The following is a 25,293-nucleotide window of genomic DNA, read 5'->3' as shown; positions in this document are numbered from 1 at the left end:
ATACCAGGGTGCCGCCCAAGGATTGCCATCCTATATCCGGCCTCCTCTATTGAAGGTACATGCTACTCTGCTAATCGACCAAGAATTGAGGAGGCACTATCAACTTTACTGTCCAGCTCTGAGAGAGGGAAGAGAACTATCTGGTGCACACAAAGATACTTGCACTCTACAGCAAAGTAAAGTCCAGGAGATTAATCAATGAGTGAAGCTAGTTCAATAGCTTGACTTCCGTTGTGTCGTATGTAACAATGATGACAATAGTTTATGTACGTCCTGAATATTGTGTTCAAAAACATTGTATTGAAAAGATGCAGCTCATAGACATTTATAAAAGCACTTTATTAATAAAATGTGATTTTAGATTTGACTGTTAATTGATTAATTTGTGGGTTTTTCCTCACTTGAACCGAGGGTCTAAGGACAGAGGGTGTCACTCCTTGTACAGATTGTAAAGCCCTCTGAGGCAAATGTACTTTGTGACTTTGGGCTATACAAATAAAATCTGATTTGATTTGATTTGAAAAAATATATGTGTAGAAAACTGAGGATTTGATATTCTCAGTTTTCCATACTAGTGAATAGCTTTATTCATCACTGCCTGTCCTGGTGAACAAAGGAGGCAACATGTTTAATTTATGTTTTTGTAATAATATGACCTTTTGTTTTATATTGCCCTTTAAAACATTTTGTGTTTGTCTGTGAAAAGTGCTATACAAATACATTTGACTTACTTACTAGTGTGTAATTATGACGCAGTGCAGAAAGTTAATATGAAGGCAGTATTGCACTGGGCATGGCAGTATGCATGCAGGGTGTAGTTGAGTGACAGTTCTACAAATAGCTTCTTAGTTTACAGTTGTGGAGCAATCAGCTGAGCTCAGGGTAGGCCCGGATGATAAAGCCTGCCTGTTATTTTGGAGCACTGCAGGCATCCTCTGTGCTGAGGTGTACTGAGCAAACATAGAAAGCATCATCTCAAACTGTCGACAGCTTTCCGTGTACTTGTGAACTTGGGAGTTCATTCTTCCAAGAGCAACCAGCAAGAACATTCTCCCTGAAGATCACAAGTCCGTTCTTTGAGTACTGGGTTTGGAGAAACACTTGATGTGTCATGTCCGCGAGTTAGTGCTGTCAAAAAGGCATTCCAGAAAATATACTAATTTACAAGTTACTTTATTGTTTTCGAATTTTAGTGTAAGTTTATTACTTTTAATGTCCAAATACCGTTAGCTACCAGAACATAGTAACAGCGTGTTTTGTTCCCAGTGGCTAACCATGAATCCACTATTGTTTGTAAATGTGAAAACTGCAAAGTCCAGTCATTTTTTCCTTCTGGAGAACACTGTATTAACTAAGCAAGAAGGTTCATAATCTGACCATGGAAACAATGGAAACAACACAAGGTCAATTTATTAGCTTCTTCCCCAAACTGAGGTGTGTTTATGAGAATAAGTTGTGTCTTCTAAACTCAGTGTTATCCAGGATTGATCAACTGAATCACCTCTGTCTCTCCAGAGTTCAATAAACGGCGTTTGTAATAATATATAATATGTCAAATCTGAAACTGGCTCTGTCTAGGTACATATTTAGTGTTTCTTTAAAAACTCTTTCTGGCTTATTGGCTTTCCCAAAGGAGCAGCTCCTGTTTCAACTCTCAGACAAACAGGTTCACAGACAAGCACAGCAGATACAAGATAACCAGTGTTGTTATGAACAGGTACTGTACAAAAGCTGTGTGGGGCTTTGCCTAGATAGAAAGTAGGAACACAATAGGCTTGTCCTGTATTAAATTCAGAAATAAGGCGAGGACAGCTGACAGTAGTAGTAGTTTCCTTGTAACTACTTAAAATACAGACATTCTTGAGCAGGGAATCCACCAAACCAATTAATGTGAATCATGCACCAAATGTTTCACTGTTTTTTTTTTTTTGGTTAGAAGTCTTTTCAGTTGACTTTCTTTGCCTTTGATGTTTACATTTGACAACAAGCAACAAAGTTACCGAAATAATAAAAACATGTCTATTCATTGTTTAAAGCACAGAAACGTTGAATTATGAATCAGTGTTAAATGCAGCGCGTGCTGGCAGCTCAGGAATCTGCTGTGGAAGATAAAGACTTCAATAATGAGCTCACCAGCTCTGCCTTTGTTTCCAGTTTTAATCAGTCACTACAGGTCACAGTGTGTGCCATGACATATTCTGCTGCTTTATCATTTCAAAAGCACAAATCCACTGCATGACTGTGTGTGTGTGTGTGTGTGTGTGTGTGTGTGTGTGTGTGTACTTATGTGATATAAGAGATGGAAATGAACAGAGGAAATGCTAAATTATCATGATTATGGTTGTATTGTACATTGCAGTATTCATGACTGAAGCAGCAGTGTTTCTATTTGTTTCTATTTGCCTCAATTACTAGCCACATCCTCTCACTCAAGTCTCTGGGGGGACTTCAGCAGTTAAAACGAATGTCCTTATGTTGCCTTAGTCAATATTTCTAATCATATTGTGCTCAATATTTTATTGACAGAGTAACCTGTAACAAGTGTATCATATATTTCATAACTGATGTACATTATCCAAATGAAATGGCTAAAATAACACATTTCTCAGTTGGTCTAAAGTTTTCTTTTCTTCTTTTTATCACTGGTTTTGAAGAGGTAGACCTGTCCTCTCTTCTGCTCTTGGCCTTCTTTTGTTATTCAGTTTCACTTTTATAGTCTCTTGTCTTATGAGCTCCCTCTCTTGTGTCTTTTTATCACCTGTCTGTTCTCATTTCTCCTCACTTCATCTTTATCTGACCTCTCTCAAAGTTACAAACTGTCTTTTTGATCCAAACACAAGGTGTGGTTGATGGAGCAGTATTATTTTGAGCCCTGTAGCGGTTTTGTTGAGGGTTGTTTGTACATATGAAAACACGTTGACCAGTCAGACGTGGCCTATGCTCAAAGTATAGTTTTGGTGCATTTTTTACACCAACCCTGAAGCAATTGTTTGACTCTGATCTCACACAGTTAGGCTACATCACAGTTTATGATCTGGAAGTGTAAAGAAACAGAGAAGCTATCAGTGATTTTGACCAAAGAAATACTGTATAGGAAGGGAGGAAACACTACACGAGTACTAGCTGTTGATGTAGCTCACTGTGCCAAGTGTTTGCTTGCTCCCTGGTTACAGTTCCTTTATCTCATCATTCAAGTGGACCTCTGACAGCGAGCACACACCCCACAGATACAGATATCTGAGCCTTTGTGGCACTGTGGTGGACACTCTACTCTGCAGGCCCGAGAAATAGCCACCTCCAAGGGCTGGCTATTTGTTTGCCCCTTTTGGCTGTGCATATTTGCAACGTGTCTACTAATCGGATGCTGTGTGTTTGTCTGGCAACTGAGTGGTATGTGCGTGTGTGAGTGTGTGTGCATGAGGATTGGCTGCAACCGCAGCACCCAGCGAGACCCACCACCACTCGTCTGGCGGGAAAATGCGACCCGTCTTGCAAGCCCAGCGAGGGCCTATTACCCAGAAGCTGTCAGGGCACCCGGCTGCCAGCTTAGACTCGCATTACTGTGGGTCTCCCTCTGCTTCACATACAATAACAGAGATGCTTGCAGACGATTTACTGAGAACTATTACCTGTTTTTTTTATGTCAAACTGAAAAACTCTTTAAAGAAATGTCCCTAATAGTCCTTTGAAGGAAAACGAGTTCTCCCACAGAGGCAATCTGAAGAAAGCTTTATAGTTCATCGTAGAACATTTCAAGATATTATCAGGCCCGTCAGACAAAGAACTAGAAGGTTCATTTAGTTGTTTGTGAGTAAAATGCTCATGAGAATGAAAACAAACAACAGAGAGAAACCAATCATTTTCCTTGAACTCATTAAACAGCTCTCTATCTATGAACTGATGACCCTTAATTTAATTTACAAGTTTAAAATATAAAACAAGCTTTCTTACTGCAGAATAACTTATATTAGATATTTATATAGATTATATAGATATTTACTTGTATAGATATTTTTTACTTGAGTAATTTCTTATCAGCCTTGTGTATATGGGATGCTGTAACCTGTGAATTTTCCCAGTGTGGAATGACGAAACTGTATTTTATCTTATCTTAGTCAGTCACATAGCTATTTGACTTGTATATCAGACTGATCTGAGCTATGCTGTTTGAACAGACTCGTCAGAAACAGAAACAGGTTTTTTGCCAAGTAGGTTTTCACATTCAAGGAATCGGTCTTGGTGTTTTGCTGCATAACAAACGTTAGAGTAGAAATAGAGATATAAATGTATAAATATATATGTACAATATGTTTTTCAAATGAAAAGAGCTGTACAGTTTTGTGCATGGTTGTGCAAAGTATTCACCAGGTAATGTGCAAGAGAGAAAATAGTCATCCAAAAGATGTAAATTAAAAGGTTATTACAAGGTGTGTGTTGGTGTTATGCATGGCGTCAATACAACCTACCTTAAGGTAACGTGTTGGGTCTCGGGGGGTGGAGGGTGAGAGTCTGAGGGTCATTCAGTCAGTCATGAAAAAATGTTCTTGTGGTGTCAGGTTTTGGTCCTGATGGTCCACCACAATCTTACCCACACGCCTGGAGGAGTGTAGGCCCTGAAAAGATGGCAGATTGCAGCCAGTCACCTTCTTATTTAAGTATGTGTAAAGAAACAGATTCAGACAAAGTAGTAGAATAGACATCCGACCGAAGCTGGAAAATTGTGATTGGCCTCATTCTAATAGGCAGTGCTCAGTGCAGCGAGGGAATTGCACTATGAAATTAGTTCCTGCTCCTGTCCAAACCAACAAGCTGAGAGCGGAAATGGATGCAAAAGTGAACAATTGATTACTACACACCCTGTTCAGGGTGAACCACAGGCCAAAACAAGCTGAACAAACTATCTTCCCAACAAGAGTTCTGTCTAATCCCTGGGTGAACAAAAACAGCAGACAGACTCATGCAAAACAACAATGGTGATTCACTCTTACTGTTTCACACTATATGCAATGTATATATAGAAGGAAAAGACAACAATGAGAACTAACACAAGCAGTGGTTATCTTTAACGTTTAACAAGAGAGCAGCTCTTTAGTTAGAACTAGTTAATTCATTTCATTTTGAGTTGCTGACGAACCTGTTCATGATAAATATTCACAAAATGTGTTTGTTGGTGATTTTTCCTGACAAATGCATTTGTCATGTAGCCAACCACAGCATCACACTTACACTTGTGTATCCAAAACTGTAGCAGGTAGACCCCTGACTCACCTCACATGAATGCAGTGAATTGTTAATTAGTCTCATTTGTTTTCTTTTTGAAAAGGTTGTAAGGTGATGCACCACAGGCAGACCTTTTTAACAGTTTGTCCATAAAAGAGTTATAACAGGGAAGGAGAACTCCCTGAGGTCTAACTGACCCCTGACATGCACTAGGTAATGTCACTATGTAGGATAACACACTCTACACAATCACACAATCTATTTGCCTGTAAATGACTTTGTGGAAACACAGGAATATGTATTTGATCACGCATAGAATCAATTATATATGAACATAAAACTATATTTATTCACTTTTAAAGGCAATTCATCCTCTTCTTCTTAACGGTAATGTCCTTGTCACCCTCATGAGATGTACAGTCCAGTTTTAACCACTTCAGTCCTGTATAGTAGTCTGAGTGTATTGAGACTGAGACAAGACCAAGATTTTGAGGGGTCGAGACCAAGACCAGACAGTGTATGTATTGTATATGTACTGGTCAAATTTCTTTGGGTGAGACGTGGCATTGCAGAATTCACAATGTGCTGTGTGGGGTTTTTTTGGACACTGCTGTGAAGATGAATTTGTGGTTTAGAAAGTCAAATTTTATTACAGAAGGTTTGGCTGACGTTTTGTCCCAGACAACAGGGGCAGCAAAACACAAATAAGGCAAGTTATTGTTTGCACTCAAAGCAGTTTTACATCCATCCACAGTAGAGATGTTAACAAACATCATTCTTTATTCAGTTTTCTGTGCTGTGTCCACGCAGGTATAACTACAGACCAGATGACAAGAACCATTTCTCATTTTTCAGTTTTTCACTTTTTTTTTCATGTCAGTTGTTTTTCTCTGTCTTCAGCAGTGTGCCAACAAAAGTAAAAGTGAAACTTGAGTTCTGTTAAAGATATTTTCGGTTTATTCTGAAGCCGTGACAGGATAAATTAGATTAATCAGAAACATTGGTGATATTCCTGCAGTTGAGGTCTTTCCTGGTCTTGAAATAAAATCCAATATTAACTAAAAATGCAAGTCCGAAATCCAAAAAGTGGTTGTCTTGAGACAGATCTTGAGGACTACAACACTGTAATTTTGTCCTGAGTTCTGTGGGGTGAGTTATTATATTGATTTGTACTGCATATTCACTGTATGATTGTGTCTTTATTCTACTCAGGATCACCAGTGTGGTTTTGTTTGTATTTTTATTTTTTGGAGGCTATTTTAGAGTCTCCTCTCTATCATGCCCATAAAGTGCATCATTTGGAATCACATTACATGCTCCACTTCAAATGCCAGTGCTCTGAATGGTTAGGCTGTTGTTGTGTCTGGATGAAATGCACACAGGTTTTTTTAGTTAAGGCCACTAACTCTCAGCCAGTGTCCCTGAATGTTGAGTACTGCTCGGGTGAGCTGTCTAAAAGTTTCCATTGAATATATGTCTTGATATCGGGAAAGCAAAGCCTGGTATAAAATCACAGCAGTGTCAGTGAATAGTCTGTGATCTTTAGAGTTCTTTCTGACAGTACAGGGTTGTAATCATTTACACTCAACATGTCATCCCTTTCTTCATCAGTCTGATTTAAATTCTTATCCGTGTCAGAAATATTGGAATACAATGAGTGTAATGATGACGATAATGAAGATGTTTTTTTTGATGATGTAGGTGATGAGGATGTTAATTTTTAAGCCTCCATTGATCCAGAGAAGGCTGACTGCTTGATGGTGACAGTGGTGGATTCATACGTGGGTCCTCCTTATTGATCTAGGAGCGAGAGGAAATAGGAAGGAGGGTGTGAGTTACATTTTAAACACTCTCATTGGGTGTGATCCATATGTACTCTATGTATTGATCTTCTGCAGGGGTTGTGGAGCAGAGGAGGAGAGAAGGTAGAAGGTCAGTGATATATAAGGGCTCTTCCTTACTGATCAGGTGGATGAAGGGGGTAGTAAGGCGGGATAGGAAACTGTTTGGTAACAAAGCTGAAATGAACCTGGTTCATCATTTCCAGGTTTTTAAAAAAAAGTCTCTGTATTGCTCAGAAATGTCTGTGCATTGTTTGTTTCAGACTCGTGTACAATGATTTGACGCTGGCTTTTATCTAGCAGTAGACTCAATGTAATTTCACACACTGTGATTTCAGCTGTAAGAGCAGAAGAAGTAAATTATATCTACAGTTTTCTCTGTAATGGAGTAAAACTTTAAAACTTATTCTGTGCAAAAAAGACAAGATGAGCATTGTTAGTTTACGTTCTGACAGACACCGTGTTTGTAGTCATTATAATATTTTACATATTTGTTTGGGAATATGCCCAAAGACAAAATATATCATCACCTGTCTTGTCTACCTGTCTTGTACAGTAGAGCTTTCTATATTTATTTGTGTCAAACCAAATGACCACAGATAGGGGTTCAGTAGTATCCTGATAATCAGACTAAAGTTCTGCTTCGCTTCTTTCATTCACTTCACTCACGTTCTGTCTCTGTTGTTTTTTGCTCACTTGTCTCTGTCCTGCTTACTTTATTTTCACTTGTCATGGAAGCCGGTACAGTTTGTACTTAATGTCTGTCAATATGATTAAAGGAATACGGCAATTTAAGGGTTATTATTTCTCTAATTCGACCCTACAGCAACCTCCACATCTGTGCTGATCTTAGGCACACGTGTCCCAATTTTTGAGGCCATTTTTCTGTAGCTATTTTTCATGGCAGTAACTGGGTTGGAGGGCCCTCAAGGGATGCAAAGGCAAGGGTCATGTGATAGATACAGCTCACTGCATTAGAAGGGTGGTTTTCAGTAGCCTTGCTAGCTTGTCTAAAAGCTAGGAGCACTGTGTCACTTTGATACTTTGGTACAGTCAGTTCTGAGACGTGGGCAGTGATTGAGAGGTCTAGAACCAGGACACTTTTTAAAATCTACAACCATTAGGTCAATAAAACATTTGCAGAAGGTCTGTCTTTTTGAAATTCAAAAATGAGACTGAAGTGTGAAGAGGAAAACTGGACAGAGAAGAGCTGTGTGATGCATTCTTTTTTAAGCACTTCTAACCTGCTACCCTGCAAACACGAAGGACCATGAGTCACTTGGAGATCCAGACACTCTTAATAAGCCTAATAATCCTCCACCGTCACAGACAGGCTCTGTCTGTCACACTCGGCTGTGTGTGTGTGTCTGGCTAACTGGATCCCAGTGTTAATGCAGTCATACACACACTGGGAGATTTTGCACGCAGACACCCAAACACACACTGATGCTGACTGAAAGACGTCTGTTCTGAAGCACACAAGCTTAAAGCAGTATTTGGGTAGACCGGAGGAAATGCAAAGCTGATAATACAATGCTCTGGACACATTTTGTAAAACACAAAACAAAAACAAGATTACATTTATTCAGAGGACAGACTTTTAAAATTTGGTTTGAGGCATAGTTTATGCTTTCTCTGTATCATTGGCATTATAATATTATTTATATCATATATTATTTTCTTCAGATGTTTTCTATAAGATATTATTCTAATTATTATTCTATTAGATAGATATCTATTCTAAGATATTATTACTTCTGAGGAAGTTTTGTTTTGGTGGGTTTTCTCATGAAAGCTATTATTGCACTAAATATCATCTCAGAGAGTATGGCTTAGGTTGCTATGGTAATATATGGTCTATGGTGCACGATAAAGGTAACAGTAATCTCTCAGACTACTGTATGTTGTATGTTTGAGCCAGAGGAGTTTTTCTAAACCCATAACTGGAAATACTTTTCAACAGCTACTTTTAATTTTAAGAAATATTTTAAGCATGACCAACAAGTGTTAATTTATTGTGGCTATGAGAGCAAAGCTCATTTTAACCAAAACCATCATCTTTTTTATTTAAACCTAACCAAAACTTAACCTATAACATCATACATTTGACTTGTTTTTCACCATATATATGTAATAGTTATGGAAGACAGACAAATGATGTTGTTCAGCTGAAAATGCTTCTTTATAGGTAGAGGCCATTAAATACAACTGAAATGCTTAAAACTGCTTGTCATAGTGTTCACAAACATTTACACTGCATGATATGAAATGCTTTTCATGATATTGAATGTGCTGTAACAGTACTCTCTCTCATCTGCTCATCACTTTAACATCCATCCACATGGGTGTTCAAACATCTCCCTTACTGCAACTGACACAACCACAAAGCTTTATGCAAATGAATGTTTTATGATGTCATCAATATGCAAAATACTGTATGGAGTCTTTGCTACATCAAGAGAAAATAAGAGAGCATGTCAGTATTATATAAATGTTATGAATGATGTGTAACAGAGTTGAAGTAGTCTTTCCACTCTAAGACAAAACATCAACTGCTGCAGCAGTCTGAAGTCAGCACATGTCAGCTTTTGTTTGTACAGTGCTGAAAAAGATGACTGATCACTGTGCTCTGTGAAGTCCCGATGCTCTGCTCTCTTTGACTCTTTGTAGTCATGCAAGAGGTTTTTTTTTTCCTTTTATTCTGTTTCAAAGGAAGGCTGCACAGCACCATGCGAGAGACGTATCACAGCCACTCATTTCTGACATCATGTTTGTCAAGAAATATTTCCATCCACATCTCTTTCTGAGACATCCAGACTGATTGGCAGTGTTGGAGAATTTTTGGTGCATGCATTATTTATCTGCCGAGAGAAATGCTGTACACAGATACCTCAAGGAATGTTATCTGTCTTTGGGCAGTTCTGGAAAGACTGGCTGGTCTCACACAGAGAACCAACATGTCTTCCCGCTCGCTTCACATTTAACTCCTGGCCCTGAGTCAAAATGGCCGCCTCCCACACTGGCAGACTAGGAAGTCAATCTGACCAATTTAGTGGGTCACAGGAGACTTCTGCTTCTCTCGCTCTCTCTCTCTCTCCAGCCATTTGTTTGGAGCATGTGGATGCGGTAACAGAAATGGCGAGCGCTGCCTCGTCCTGCTGCGCTTTAATCACTTGCTTCAAAGGGTCCCGTGTTTCTCTCTGTTTAGATGGCAGAGGGGAGGAAAATTAAGCTCTTCTCCACCTCGCCTGAATTCCTCTACATCAGACCCAGACAGGACTGATATCTCCCTTCACCTTCACTGTCCTAGCTCCAGTTTGGCAGCTCACTCTGAGCTTTTTATTAAAAAAAGAAACCAAATTTTACTAAAAAATATTATCTGTCGCAGCCAGACACAGAGCTCTGCATTCAGTTTGTCTTATTTTCTTTGGTGATTGCAATCTGCTGCAGAACTGCTGGCAACAAGCATTATTGTGTTTGCATTTGTGGCGATGCAAAGTTGAATTTTTGTTTGCTTTTCTCTTCCTCTCTTTTAGCTCAGTAATAATGAACAGACAACCTCATCATGTACAAGATATCTGACTTAGAGACATCGGTGCTAACTCACACAAATTTCAAGTACAGACATCTCACCCCATATCTGTTGCCTGGAGATGAACTCTCAACAGGATCTTTTCTCTCTAATTTCTAAGATTTGGTTTCTTCAGTGTCCTCCAAAAAATGTTTCTCATCTGCAGCCACTGTAAGCCATCTGTAAGTTTATTAGACTTCAAGAATGCACATGCATGCATTTTAGTATGAATATAAATATAGATGTATATATAATAAGACAAATTTCAGGGTGCCTTTAGGTTTAAGACCCTCTAAGTTTGGGCAACTTGGTTAAAACAGATAAGAAAAGATTTTGATCATCGTGAAACCAACTGATAAGAGACAGTGGACTCCATGTCAAAGCCATGCACTCAACCATCCACCCAAACTACCTCCCTAGAAGGTTTTGCTTCAAGGAAATGTAAGCATACATTATTTTAAGGGGAGATTGGTCTCCAAAGCAGCCCTGGGATTCAGTGTCTTGCTCAAGGACCCCTCTGCGGGGCAGTCTCCACAGAGGCCTAAACCTTGGATTGAGGAATTTTCTATCTTATTACACCATCCTGCTATGCATTATGCACTACATGGCCCTTCCCTGAGTAGCAATGTTCAACAGTCTCCGGAGGCTGTTGACATTTTCAACTGCTGAATTCTCCTCTCTCCTGAGATATGAGATACAGCCGAGTTATATAGTACCTGGACAAAGCAGCAGCAGTTAGCTATTGTTGCAACATAATGCGCAATTAGGCAAAACTCAGGTGACCGGGCAAGATAAAGCACATAGTTACAGAGCACACCCGGGTCTTCCATCTTCCAGCTCAGACTCTAATTAAAGGTCTACAATAGCCGGCCTGGGATGTGCCTGGGCTTTTTCCCCTGGCTGGCTGATGGACTGTCTGACTGCTATGATGCAGCAAGAAATTCACACTGGACTCACATTTCAATATTAGCATCCTTGAACTCAATGTGTATCTTCCTCTGGAGCGTGGCCATGTGTGTCTATCTGTGTTCTCTCAGGAGCTACAGTGTGAAATGTTTCAGGTTGTCTCTCCCTGGTCCTGGTTGGTATCAAGTTTCCAAATGCTGGTCAAGGTTCAGCTTTAATAACACATGTTAGTTTATGTCTTCAAGTGGGTCTGAAATCAGCTCTCTGACTTATGTATAGCTATACAACTGTCTTTCTGTGCTGTAGCAGGTTTCTTGCTGCTTTGCTTTAGTAAGTTGAGAGCTGCTTGCATCTGCCACCCAGCAACATCCTGTATTTTATATACAAAGCATCACGGCATGGACTTTTCACATGTTCAAAAAATGTATTCAAACCTAGCCGCGTGTTGCAGTGGTTAGTACTGTCCCCTCACAACAAGAAGGTTGCCTCACAGCTGGCTTGGGCCTTCCAGGGGCTGAGGAGTTTGTTGCTGGGGCTGAGACCTTTACGAGACCTTTTCTGCATGGGTCCTCTTGGGTGCTCCAGCTTCATCTCACAGCCCAAAGACGGGGATGCGGGTTTAATAGGTTAACTGGTGACTCTAAAATTCCTGAAAATTAATATAAGCCTGAATGTCTCTACGTGTCAGCCATGTGATGATCTGGTGACCTGTCCAGGGTTCACCCCACCTGTTGCCTAATGTCAGCTGGGATTGCCTCCAGCCCTACATGACCCTGATAAAAATTAGCAGTTATGAAAGATGGGTGCATGAATGAGTATTCAAATCCAAAAAGCAGTGAGAGTGACTGCCATCATCTGTCATCTGCCCGGTAGCATTACTCAGTTTTATCTGGGAAAAGGCAATGAGCACCACAGACTGGGTTCAAGTGGTTGGCTTAGTCTCTGCGATGGTATCAGTAACCACTCATGGTCTGAATGTGCCTTAAGAGTAAACTCTTGTCAAGAGAATTGAGGTATCATATGAAAGTTATTGTACTGAATGGCTAATTAGATCAACTTTGACAGGGAAACAATTGGTTGCAACGCCTACTTAACACCTGATGTAGCACCAAAGGTGTAGATATTTGTCGGATGGAGAGCTGGACAAAGGTTACTAACATTTCAGAGCACTTGATGCTAGCTATTATCAGCTGTATGACTTATTGTTTCTATGGCTTACAGCCAAGCTGTTCAGTGTAGTTCCCGCTCCCACTGGGATCAGCCAGTGAATTATGGGGTCTCTTTGAAGTCATTTCAGATACCGCCTGTCTTGTGTTGCGTTATACAGCGGTTTTCCTGGAGCATCTGACAGACACACTGCTATCATTCCCAGGGGACAGGGGAAAGTTGTGGCATTTACACACTGCTCTCTGTAGCAAACTGGCTTATTGCTTTTTAACAGATACCTGTTTTTAGTAGCTACTTAGCTATCATGTGCATAGCATAGCAGTTCCCACTGCTCAAACATGTATGTGCTCATAATGCTGTGAGGTGAAGTGATTAAATATAGTGACGATTGTTACAACTTCAATACCTCTGCTTATTTAAACGAACGATGGGTCAAATGACTCATATATACAGCGTAAACGCAAGAATTATCACTCAACCCTGTAATCTCTCCTAACTCTATGGAGCTTTGTATCCTGTTGAAACAAATGTTTTGGATTTACCACCCACAAATACACTGTATGATTCAGTCTTAACGTCCCAGTTATATTTTTTAGGTTTCGGTGAAGAGAAAAACAGAGCTAACAGAAGAGTGATTATTGGATTTAGTGTTTATCAGAAAAACAACTGAAAATGTGCCCTGTGTCTTCTGCATGTGCATATGGGCTAACATGTAGCCATATCAGCTCAAAGACTGGTGAAAAAACTTTAATGCATTTTTCTGCTATCTAAAACCAGGCAAAAACAAGTTATAAACTGCAAAAGACAATAAAAGAAATCAAACATCACTGGTCTTTCGTTCAGGGGTCACCAAACTCTCCTGGAGGGATGCACAACATTCTCCCAGTCATTTGGTGTTTCAGTGATTATGATGGACAGCTCATCTGGCGCACTGATCTGTTGACTGTGAAAGTCATTGAATATGATTTACATTATTTTCATATTCATCAAACAAACCACTCAGTCAGCCCTCATGCCCTGTATAGAAGCATTTATTAAATTTGTCCACCTACAATATTTATTCATTTTTTCCTTTAATTTGTCACCCTGTATGCATTCCAAAGTGTACAGCATCACAATAGACTGATCGTCTACCTCATTGGGTATTAGAAATTACTTTTAGTATTGGAGTGTTGTCTGAGCAAATGGCATAAAAAGACGAGGCTTCACTGCCAGTCTTCGTCATAACGTGTAAGGCAAACATCAAGCTGCAGTGATTGATGGTCAAAGAAATGATGAGAATGAATATCGACGAGGCTTTCGGGAATGTGACATGTTTTAATGCTAATTCATACTTTATTAGGATGACTATAAGCTTTGAATATTGTAGTTGACAACCAGTGATTAATGTCTAAATAAAGTGTATGTGTGTTTACAGAGGTCAAGTCGGTAAAATGTTTCTGAGTAAATGAACAACTGCACATTAGCTTTAGCTTCTTAATCTAAATTAGCATTGACACAAGCAATAGATGCATTATTGTTGGAGCTAAGCGCTAAAAAGACCTTTGTTTTCCATTCTTTGTGTTTTTTTCCTCTTTATGGGTGGCTCTGTTATCTAACAGCTCTGTCTACAAGAGAGATGGCCATTGTGGTCAGCACAGATAACAGATAATATGCAGGGCATGGAAATAGATGGATTATATGGACTGGGTTCAGAATGTGTTTATTGGGTGGATAAAATGACAGGATTTTCAGTGCTATCTCTGGCATTCACTCTCTTAAGCCTCCCTCGTTGGATTTAGCAGAGCTCTCTCCTCTTTCTCTCCCTCCCTGTCTTATATTCTCACTCTCCTCTTATCCTCACTTTCCTCTCATCTGTCATCCATCTCTCTTTGTATTACATCCCCACTTTTTTACATCCCCAATTTTCTACCTCTCTCGTTTCTCCTCTCTTTGCCTCAATATCATACTCCTTCTCTCCGTCTCTCTAACATTTTCCATTCTTTTTATTTTCCTGTCCATTAATGCAGCAGACCACTCTGATGAGGTGAGGCAGTCAGTTAAAAAGAGGTGGTCAGAGAGCAGTGGTTTGTTTTGTGACGTAACCTGTTTTTCTCTAGGAATAGAACCAAATGGTCAAAATGAACTCTTTAACCAAGCTGAAAATATCAGATCAGAATGTACAAGAGGGTTTCAACATTATTTCAAATCACAGAGCATTACGCGTCCCATTTGCTGCTGAAAATAACAGCTTTACCAAGTGGTGCTTTTAACTAAAATTGTCATAAGTATTGCAATCAAGGGCTTTTACCTAACTTGCTATTTACCTGATCTAAATTATAGCTCAAATTGGCCCCTTAGCTTGATACATATAGTTCTCCCTGTTGGTCGGACTATTTGTATTATAATTAATAAGAAGCAATTTGTCATACTTTACAGTTTAATGGATTCCAATTCTTTTTGTAGTAATTGGAGTAGCGACTAGTTTTATGACTAGTTTTATTTCAGACACCTTGGCTTGGTGGAGCTCCAGAAACTTTGGCAGTCCTGCAAAACTGTATATCTTTATTTTCATACTTTGATTGAAGTCTTGTAGCTGATTCGCTCAGAGCTGATTTGAGGGGAGCCATTAAAGTTTAGTATAATACAGGCAGAGTTCTGCAAAGAATGTTTTTTGCTGTCATTGTTAATTTTTTACCTGAGTGTCAAGGTGGACCACAGACTGTATATCAATAAAGTATAAGATGGACTATATGTCTCCACCCCTCCTCCACCTGTACAGAAATAAAGTCTCAGATACGGGCACTGCCATCTTGTCCTGGTTAATATCAAGGTCCCACCAATACACCACTGCTAGTCATTATGTAGAAGCCCTTTTTATAGCATCAAATAACTAATTAAAACCAAACTTAGGCAAAAAAAAAGAGAAGGAAATGTAATTGTTGCCTCAATCACATTCATCACTGATTCTTTACAATCTAATCAGTAAGATAATTGCACACTGTGCAAAAGTCACAGGGACAAGGTTTTTGTTGTTATCTAGGTGTACAGAGCATTGGATTTTGACATCAGAGACCAGTTTTTTGTTTATCATTATATAAAATCTAATTTATAGAATAAAGTTATATAATTATAGGCTTTGTTTGTAGGTTTGTTATTATTACCTTGAACTTGTTGATCAAAATGCTTACAGTCTGGAGTCGTTCCTTCATTTATCAGGCAAAAGCAAAGATGAACTCTTTTTTTTGGAGCCATAAACTAGTTAAATATGTCAAAAGTTGTCAGTGTTTCTTTACTGTAGGAATAGCTGAAGGTAATCCTGAACTGTTGCTATGTAACATGTTTGGATTTTGTGCATACCAGAAGCAGCAGAGGACAAAAACAATAACATAATTATATAGCACAGTCAAGCTTGTGCTTTGCACATCCGAACATAAAAAGCAGTGTTGAGCCCTGTACACACAAGAGCCATGCACTGTCTTGTATACACACAAACCAAACCACGCGTACACCTGCACGTTCATGCATACGGCATTATATCATTAGTGGTGATGAAGTGCCATGCCATGGCGTGACCTGCAGCAGCTGAGTTGATCATGTTGTCAATTAGTTCTCCCTCGGTCCACTAATTATACTGTCACATCCTGTTGACTCGCCATAGAGATTCGATGGGGAAAAAACCCACTAACTCTCCGTGTTTCCTGGTCCAAGAGGTTAATGAACTGTTTCAGATACTAAGGTCTGATTAGATGTACCTTGTGGACAGGAGGAGGATTGCTTGTGTGGGCAAAGAGGAGGGGGAAAGAACGAAGAAGGCTGTAGCTCAGGTGGTAGAAAGAGTTAAGAGCCATTATTTTTTACTGTAAGGTCAGTGGGTCCATCCCAGAGGCACTGAAATCATTGACAAACTCGACATCCTAGAGAACCCTCCAGTGACATCTTGAAATTACTTGTTTTGTTCAACTGGCATTCCAGAACACAAAGAAATCAGTCTACAACAATCTATCCACCCATTTTCTTTAACCGCTTACCCATGGCAGGGGCTGGATCCCATCCCAGCTAGCATTGGGCGTGAGGTGGGGTACACCCTGGACAAGTCACCAGTTCATCCCAGGACTGAAACATAGAGACAGCTATTGAATCACATTCACACCTACAGGCAATTTAGAGTCATCAATTATCCACCTCCATTAAGTATCAAACATTCATAAAAGATGGCGAATTATTGAGTCAGTCAGTACAGAAAGTTGATCCCCACCTTTGAACCAGACTGAAATAACTCAACAAGTTGGATTGATTTTCATGACATTTTGTAAAGATATTCATGATCCCCGAGGATGAAGCCTACTGTATGAATATATGTGACAGTTAAACTGTAGTGAATTGACTTTCCCTCGAGGTCCACACTGTAGGGTTGACATTTGTGGTTTTGAGTGAAGCCTCTTAACAACAAATGGATGGACTGCTATAAATCCGGTACACACATTGCTGTCCCTGTCAATATGGGTTTTAATAACGTGGTGATTGATTGATCCCCTGACTTTTCATCCAGCACCGTCATCAAATTAAACTTTGCACACCTAAAGTATCTGCTTTAGGTGTGTCAGCGCAGCTTCACAGAGCCAGCAGCATTGTTGTAGACTTCTTGTTACTCTTGTTGTTAATTGCCAAACAATTATTCAAATATTAAAAGTGCTGGCGATTCATTTTTTTGCTCGTTTACATAAATGATTAATCACCTAATTGCATTTGCACTATAGCAAAAGGCTGAGGTTATAGAACTGGCCGGCAGAGAGCAGAGAAGAAATCTTTTCATCCAACTCTGACTCTGATTCAAGATCCAATCCAACCATGTTAGATTGAGGATTGATCTTCTATAGTGTAGTGTACTTTATCTTATTCTCCAAGATATTGTTATATTGTGATCTAATTCTGTTCTAGTCACTTGTCCTCTCTTCTCTTTTGCTCTGCCCCAGTGTTATCTGGTTTTGTCTAGTCTGTTCTGGTCTGTTTTGATCTCCCTGGTGATATGAACACATTTTCCTTCAGCTCAGGCAGAAATCTCAACCCCTCTGGACTGTTTTATATTCCAGCTCCAGCCCCCGTTGATGGAACCACTTGACGATAACACCACTTGGCCTCTTTCCTCACAGGTTCCAGAAAGGTTTCTACCTGAGCACTCAGCTTGAATTTAGTTTTACCTACATCAGACCTACAGCATTTGGTAAATAATCCCTGTGCTCAGGCGTTATCAAGAGCACTGAGGCAACACGAGCAAAATGCAGGAAGAGAATGTGATTATCAGTCTGCCCTTCTCTTTAAGAAAATGTTGACTCAGCCTCGGTCATCAGTACTGTCTGTCTAAACCAGACAAGTGATAATAATGCCTATCATCCAGCTCCATCCAAGGTGTACGTCTGCATCGAGCATCAAACCAGCACATCTATCACATATGTCTGTCCTCCTAGACACTCTCTGTCCCATTCCTTTGTGTAGCAAATGTGTGCTCTATGTAGCCTGTATGTGTGTGTGTGTGTGTGTGTGTGTGCGTGTGTGTGTGCATGTGTGCATGTGTGGTTGTAGTGTCTGGAATAATAACACCTGATGAATGAGGAGTCTGCTTCGCTGACAGAGGGTCCCATTAACATGTACTGCTTGGCTCCCCCTCACGATCCGTCACTCTCTACATACACACACACAGAATGGAGGTAATCAATGGGATGATTTAATAGCATCTGTTCTGTGTCCGCAGGGAGCGAGAAGCATTCGTTACTATGTTTATCTATGGAGGCTGGGTTCCAGATATGGAGGATTTCACAGCAAAATGCATTTCATCTGAAATCATGCAGCAATATTGACAAGAGAGAATATTCCTACCTGATATTCATCAGCCAGTAATTGAAAACCACTGGTGGTGATACCCTCAAATCATCAAAAATCTTTAATGAATAGTTAACATTTTAGGAAATACACATAATAACTTTTTGGTCTTTTCAAGCTTTATTTTGACAAAGACAGCTGAAGAGTGACAGGAATTTGTGGAGAGAGAGACGGGGAAGGATGTGCGGGAAAGAGCCACAGGTCAGATTCGAACCCTGGGCTTCCGCAGCAAGGACTGAGCCTTCGCACATGGGGCGGCTGCTCTACCAACTGAGCTAAAAGCCGCCCAAAAGAGTTTGCTGAGAAAATAGAGACCACTGTCATGTCTGAATGCTAAAAACTAGCAGGTGTTACAGTTGCTGTCCTGCATTGAATAGTGGGTGATCATGAGGTATCTACGCATCTTGTCTTTGTCACTTTTATATGTTGTGAGAGGGAGGCAGAGATCAGCAATGAGTGATGAAATTTTTTTGATTTTATGAACTTAACTGGAACACAAACTGGGCAAGACACACTCTGTGTGAGTTACATCATGATGTTTTTTATGAATGAACTTGAAGACACATTCAAATTTCTTGAGGTTTGTCAGGTTGACTGACCTTCCTGTTCTAAAGTAACACATTTCTTTCAGATTTCATAATATGGATTACTGTAGTAGTTGGATAGGACTAATTACTGTGTGCTCTGAACAACACAACTGATCTTGAATGCATTAAGGCAAGAAATTCCACTAATTTACTTTTGATGGCGCGTGTCTGTTAATTGAAAATTATTCCAGGTGATTACCTCATGAAACTGATTGAGAGAATGCCAAGAGTGTTCGAGGCAGTTAACATAGCAGAAGGTTTGATGTCTTCAGTGTTGCACTGAACAAATAGTAAAGGTTTAAAGGTTAATGTCGAGTGCCAACTTTACAACAAAGCACTAGATATTAAGATTGAGTTTAATATGGTTCATAATGATTGCTAAATTAAACTGTAAGATTTTCAAAGTTGGGTTTGTGACTTTAAGTCCAAAAATGAATCATTTCAGTCACCAATTCTGTTGAAATGAGCTGTGTGCATTTGAATCCAACAGCTGATCATAATTCATAAACATTCATAAAAACAATCAAATTGTACATCTGCATTATCTTAGTAGAAAATAACACACCACACAAGTGTTTCTCAACTCATGAAAACCAATTGTAGTTAAACTGGAAGCCATCTACTGTGCATCTTCTACAGTCACTACACAGTATCACATCAGCACAGGTGTCTGAATAAATACTTTCCCTTGCCCTCTCAGTGTTGTTTTGGTGAACTTGTCATATTTCTTTCTCATGTTTCCACAGTACAAACTATCTTCCAGACTAATTTACACTGATGTTTTCTTAGCAGCATCTCACTGCCCTTTCACAAACATTTTATCTCAGTGCCCTTTGTGCTCGATGAAGTCTTTTCTATGACAGCATAAAGACAGTTTTGTTGGATAAAATTCTTGTTTCTCTAAAAGAAACTAGAAGAAAACAACCTTGTTTTTTAGCTTAACAACAATGTGTGTTGGAGTATTGGTTTTGATAAGGGTCTCTATCCCCAAGCTCTTGAAGACTTACCAAACATCAGTTCAGTTGCAGACTTGTTGTTTGTCATCCTTCAGCTCAAGGTAAAAAATTAAAAAGCGACAAATAGGGAAGGTTCTCAGCAGATGATGGAAGACTCTTGAAACCAGGTTTTTTCATGGTAGTTCTGTTTTATTACTTTATTATAACGTGGAGTTTATGTTGTTAAAGTGTAAGATTGTCCTGCCAGTGCACCAACAAACAAGTTATTGTAAAATATAACTTTTGCTCATGTTTCTAACCCTTTCTGCTCTCTGTTGTTTATCTCTTGCAGTTCAGGAGATGAGAAATTTCGCTGGAACAACCAAGGTAATATTTCCTCTTAAATGCTAAAAAATGTTAAAGTACATTTTGTCTGGTTCTCTATTGTTTGAATTCCAGCACTGCATGTTGCTGACTCTGCTCATTACAATGGCAGCCATTGTAAAAATCCCTCATCATGCACCAATGATACATTGACGCAATCCTGTAAGAGAACTCTGGTGGCTGCTGTGGTGAAAATGCAACACTGAGGGTAAAAAGAAGGCTGCTCCTGACTTCAAAACTCCAGTTTCTTAAATCCCCTCACCATGCCTTACCCCTTGTGACATCTGAGTAAAGGTCAAACAGCATTTACAAATAATTCTCAGCATTTAGTTTAACCTGTTTTGAGAGCCAGCTGGGATGTGTTTTCCATAAAGGAAGAAACAAGAATCAATGAGTGAGAGGCCTTTCAGTAATTTGAAAGTCAAATGAAGACACCTCTCCGGGCTTGACAACTTCTTTGACAGCATTTTAGTTGAAACTCCACCCATGCATGACACTTGAGTCTCTCTCCTTCTCTTTGTCAGTCATGTTGGGATGTATAGGCTGTTGAGAGTAGATTGATTATCTGAGTGCAGGGTTTGTGACCTCTGCCAACAAAGAGGTGACTTAAGGTTTTGTGGTCAAAACTGAATGCTTTTCATCGTGCTGTGGTCTCCATCCATCTTTTGCACTGAAGCCCAACCACTCAGCCTCAGAAAGACTAAAATTTACTCTGTCACAGAACAGACCTTCGTCACTCACAAATCATTAAAAAGCCATCATGTCTTGATCAAGCAGGTGTAAGGAATGAGTTTTGGCTTGTGAGAGTAAATCCAGCGTAATGTCACAGACTGTTTTTACGTCAGTCGAAAATCATCCACTGTGACTCTTGTTGCAACAGCCTGTTTGTTTTATGTCAGTACATCTGATGTGTTATAATCAGTTAATGACCACATCAAACCTCCACACGAGTATCAAAACCAGACATTACACACTATATACAACTAAAGCACAGTATACTAGCTATGTACATAGTATGCTTAGCTATGTAAGGATACTATATTCTATTGTTTATATAAACATGCAAATGTATGTACACAAACAGGTCGCTTATCATACTGTAAGCAAACCTGTCCTACCTAACTATTGGAGTTAAAGTGAGTGAAGTTCATGACATTGCATAACCACACTCATACATGCTGGTATCTTTCTATCTATCTAATTGAATTAGCGATGAATCACCCTCATGCATGAATCATACGCAAAATAATAGCCTAATTTTCAACATGATCCTTTCAGATACTATGGCACATTCTGACTTTTAATACTGTCAAATGATGTACTGATGCTGTAAAACAAGGTTCGTTGTCATTCCTGATATTCCTGCAGAAGTATAATTTATCAGCTAGCTATTTATTTGCATTTTTTACTTCCAGTATTCTATTCTGGAAAGTAAACATAGCTTGCCTAAAGTGGTGAATCTGCACAATGAAATGTTTGTATTCACAAATGGTATCAAACAGTTAAAACCTGTATTATTTTTGTTCAAATAGCATTTATAAGGTACACGGTCTTGAATAGATTTGTGTTACTGCAAGTTAATGGCACATACTGCAAATTAGGGCTAGGACTGCATCCCATCATAGAATCCCAGGTTGGTATGTGGAGCTCCAAGCAAAATATAATGAAGCTTCCATGTTTAGTCACAGGATCAGTGGGAGACCAGAGCTTATTTTAACAGGATCCCCTGCTGGGTTAATCCAGCCATGAGTGTGACTTATGTCCTGTGCCACTGTGTAGAAATATGGAGTAACTGTCTGGAGGTGGCAGAACAAGTCTTTGTTTTAACTCGTGTCTTTTCCCCTTCTCGTTTGTGCATATGCAGATGGACACAAGGACATCGAGGAGGAGCTGACAACAGGCCTGGAGCTGGTGGACTCCTGCATCAGGTCCCTCCAGGAATCAGGCATCTTGGACTCGCAGGACACTTCTACAGGAGACAGTAAGGCCAATGTTATGATTAAGAGGGTTCATATTTTTTTGTGAGTGAGAAAGAGAAAAACAAATTCTGGTCATTTTCTTCACTGAGACAGCTGAGAAAGATAGCTCAAAAGAGAATAGGTAAAATGCAATCAAAGACCAGCGGGGATGTTTGTCTGCAGTGCTGGTCTCCAGGTTTTGGCTGATTAACCTGTTGAATGTGCGCAGCAAAAGCCTGCACTGCAGTACATCCCCAGCAGACATTATGGCACTAAACAGGGTGTGCTCAGTCCTCTGGATAAATGCTAAAAAGAAGACAATTAGCTACATTTTGAAATGTAATCAAGACTGTGAGATCAGTTTGTTCACTCTAGTACACTGATTTGATTTGACTCTGATTAGCATGTTCTACTCAAAGACTGAACAAGTTCAGCACGTCTTCCAAAAGTGCTACTTAATAAAATAAAGTTACTTGAAGTAGAAATATAAAAAGTGTGAGATTGATACCACTTGATGAGATTTCATTTTCTTTGATTAAATGCACTTTAAATGTTTAAATATAATATTCATACGTTCGTATGTAACTGTTTTTGTTAACTTAGAATGAACGACACCATGGCTCCTCCATGTTTGTACAGTAGCCCATACTGCACACTTTTTACCATCATCATAGTTTTTCCTTTACACTAGGTAAGAGAGGGTGAGGCAAATGTGTTGCAATCAGCAATTACCCTGCTGGTGCCACTAAATCCTACTGTTTTAAATAAATCCTCTTTTTCTGTCCTTTTAAAAGTCCTTCACAGTTTTGGGCTACTAGACATGAAGACCAAATGTAAAATACATTCATTATAGGTCCAATCTGAACCAGCAGTCAGCAGCATAAAAGCAAAACTGAACTTTTCTATATTTTGAAGCCTGTATACGGTATTATTACCTTAAACTGTGTATTTAGCCTCTTGAGGTAAATGCAACAGGGATATATTTCCACTTCATGTTATGAAGTTCATATGGCAGGGGTGTGTAGAAAATTGTCTGTCTACGTAATGGTCCCTAATGGTCCATAAGTTCCGTAGTGTCTTTGCTCTGTTCAGTCTCTGTTCTCTGTTATATCAGCTAAATGCTTCAGCTTGTCTCTAAGTTTTCTATTTGGTGCAGGACAGGCACAGTATTATTTTTTACTGAAACAGCTCCCTGCTGAACCAAACCAGTAAGGTTGCAGACTAAAAAACAACAACAAAGGGTTGAAAGATGTAGAGCTGAAAGGAACTGCAGAGTCAGATCATAATTCCCTCCTTCCACATTACATTGTCATTTGATTAGATATTTAATAGAAATGTATTGATCAGTGCAGGTTTGAAAAGCAGAGACAGTAATGGAAAAAAGTTTTTTTATTGGTGTTTTAATTCCACTGTGCAGAGCAGTTGTTTCTAAGAGCCTTCAGTGGAACGACTCCCTGTGCCTCTCTGTGCACTCTCATCTCTCCTCATTCGGTCCCAGTGATGATACCTATGTCTCTTGTATAGTCCACCCCACAGGAGAGAGGTAGTCGTCAGGAGACATGTGGAGTTGTGCCAGTAGTTTGATATGCTAATCCATCCTTGCTGAGGTGTCAGCTGGCCTGCTGTTCACAGTGCAGAGAGGGGAGACACACACACATGCAAGCATACAGCACAGGCACATAAACCCATAAAAGTGCGCACATAGACAGGCATGTATATATAATCACACACGAGGCGTGAATCATCATCATTAGGCATGTAGAAGAAGCCCACAGGCCTGCATGCCTAAGCTGTTTATGCACACATCATAAGCACTCACAGATACGCATACACACATTCATGTAGCACTAGGAATAGTAATTTTGTTTGATGTTTTTGATGCTTAAATAACAGTTATGTAACTGACCACCTGACTAGTCCAGAAAAAAGAGAGAGAGAGAGAGGACGAGAAAGAAAGAACATGTGAGCAAGAGACAGGCAGAGAAAAGTTTCATTTTCATGTCATTTTAGGGAATTTGCTAAACCCCTCCCGTATACATTGATTATCCAATCATAGCTTAGCAACCATAGGTAGGCACAGGAGGCCTGGATTTTTCATGTTGAAGTGGTGTGCATGAGGTTATAGGGAGAGATATATTTAGCATGTCCGGGTAACTATTACCTAACTATGGTAGTTTGTGGGGTTACAGGCCATGTTAAGAAAAAGTTCATAACCAGCGCATCCTCCATGTAGCAGTTTTCCTCAATTTCTCCATCCTGGCCACTCCAGCCAATGATAACCCACGATAGTGTTACATCATAAAAGATTTTCTTTAGTTTTAGAATACTTTATGTTTTTTAGTTTTCCACTTTGTAAGAATGCAACTTTCTTATTCAACTTATCCATGCTACTTTAAGCCTCAGGTCAGTTCTATAAAAATTCACCTTCAGTACAGTTGTCATGAATGAGAAAATGATCTATAGTATCAGGCTGTAAACATGTTTATTTCTGCTGTGAAGTTGGACATTTTAACACGTGGGCTTATGGAGACTGACTCACTTCAGTTTGCTGTTTGAGGAACTGCAGTTTTTGGCACTTCCATGCTGGCTTCACTTCACCGCCACGGAGGTTGCTGTTTGGTATTAACACATTGATGAAAGTTAAAAGAGGAATGGGCCATCCCCCAGAACATAGAGCAATACTAATTCCCTCCCATACCAACATTCATATAGTGCGAGTAGGTGCAAGTCCCTTCCTTCACAGAGCTGTATCGACAAACACCCTGCTCAGGGTTTAAGACATCAATCTCTCAGTGAGAGGTGGCTGACAGCCTTCCATTTTATATCCAATTGTAGATAGAGGACCTCTCTCTCGGGAGCTCTTGG

General features: G+C 39.6%; 1 protein-coding gene across 8 annotated transcripts in view; it reads left to right on the top strand.

Annotated features, from left to right (window-relative positions):
- ctnnd2b (catenin (cadherin-associated protein), delta 2b) overlaps positions 1–25,293 on the top strand; it is a 153,331-nt gene that overhangs the window by 51,810 nt on the left and 76,228 nt on the right. For all 8 annotated transcript variants that reach the window (XM_027283522.1, XM_027283518.1, XM_027283520.1 and 5 more), the window contains 2 exons: positions 20,439–20,473; positions 22,335–22,451. In XM_027283522.1, the coding sequence (XP_027139323.1) occupies positions 20,439–20,473; positions 22,335–22,451 (152 nt within the window). The remainder of the gene's footprint in view (positions 1–20,438; positions 20,474–22,334; positions 22,452–25,293) is intronic.

This window comes from Larimichthys crocea, chromosome X, assembly GCF_000972845.2.
Source record: "Larimichthys crocea isolate SSNF chromosome X, L_crocea_2.0, whole genome shotgun sequence".
NCBI classification, from domain to species: Eukaryota; Metazoa; Chordata; class Actinopteri; family Sciaenidae; genus Larimichthys; species Larimichthys crocea.
This window is presented reverse-complemented; position numbering and strand designations above follow the sequence as displayed.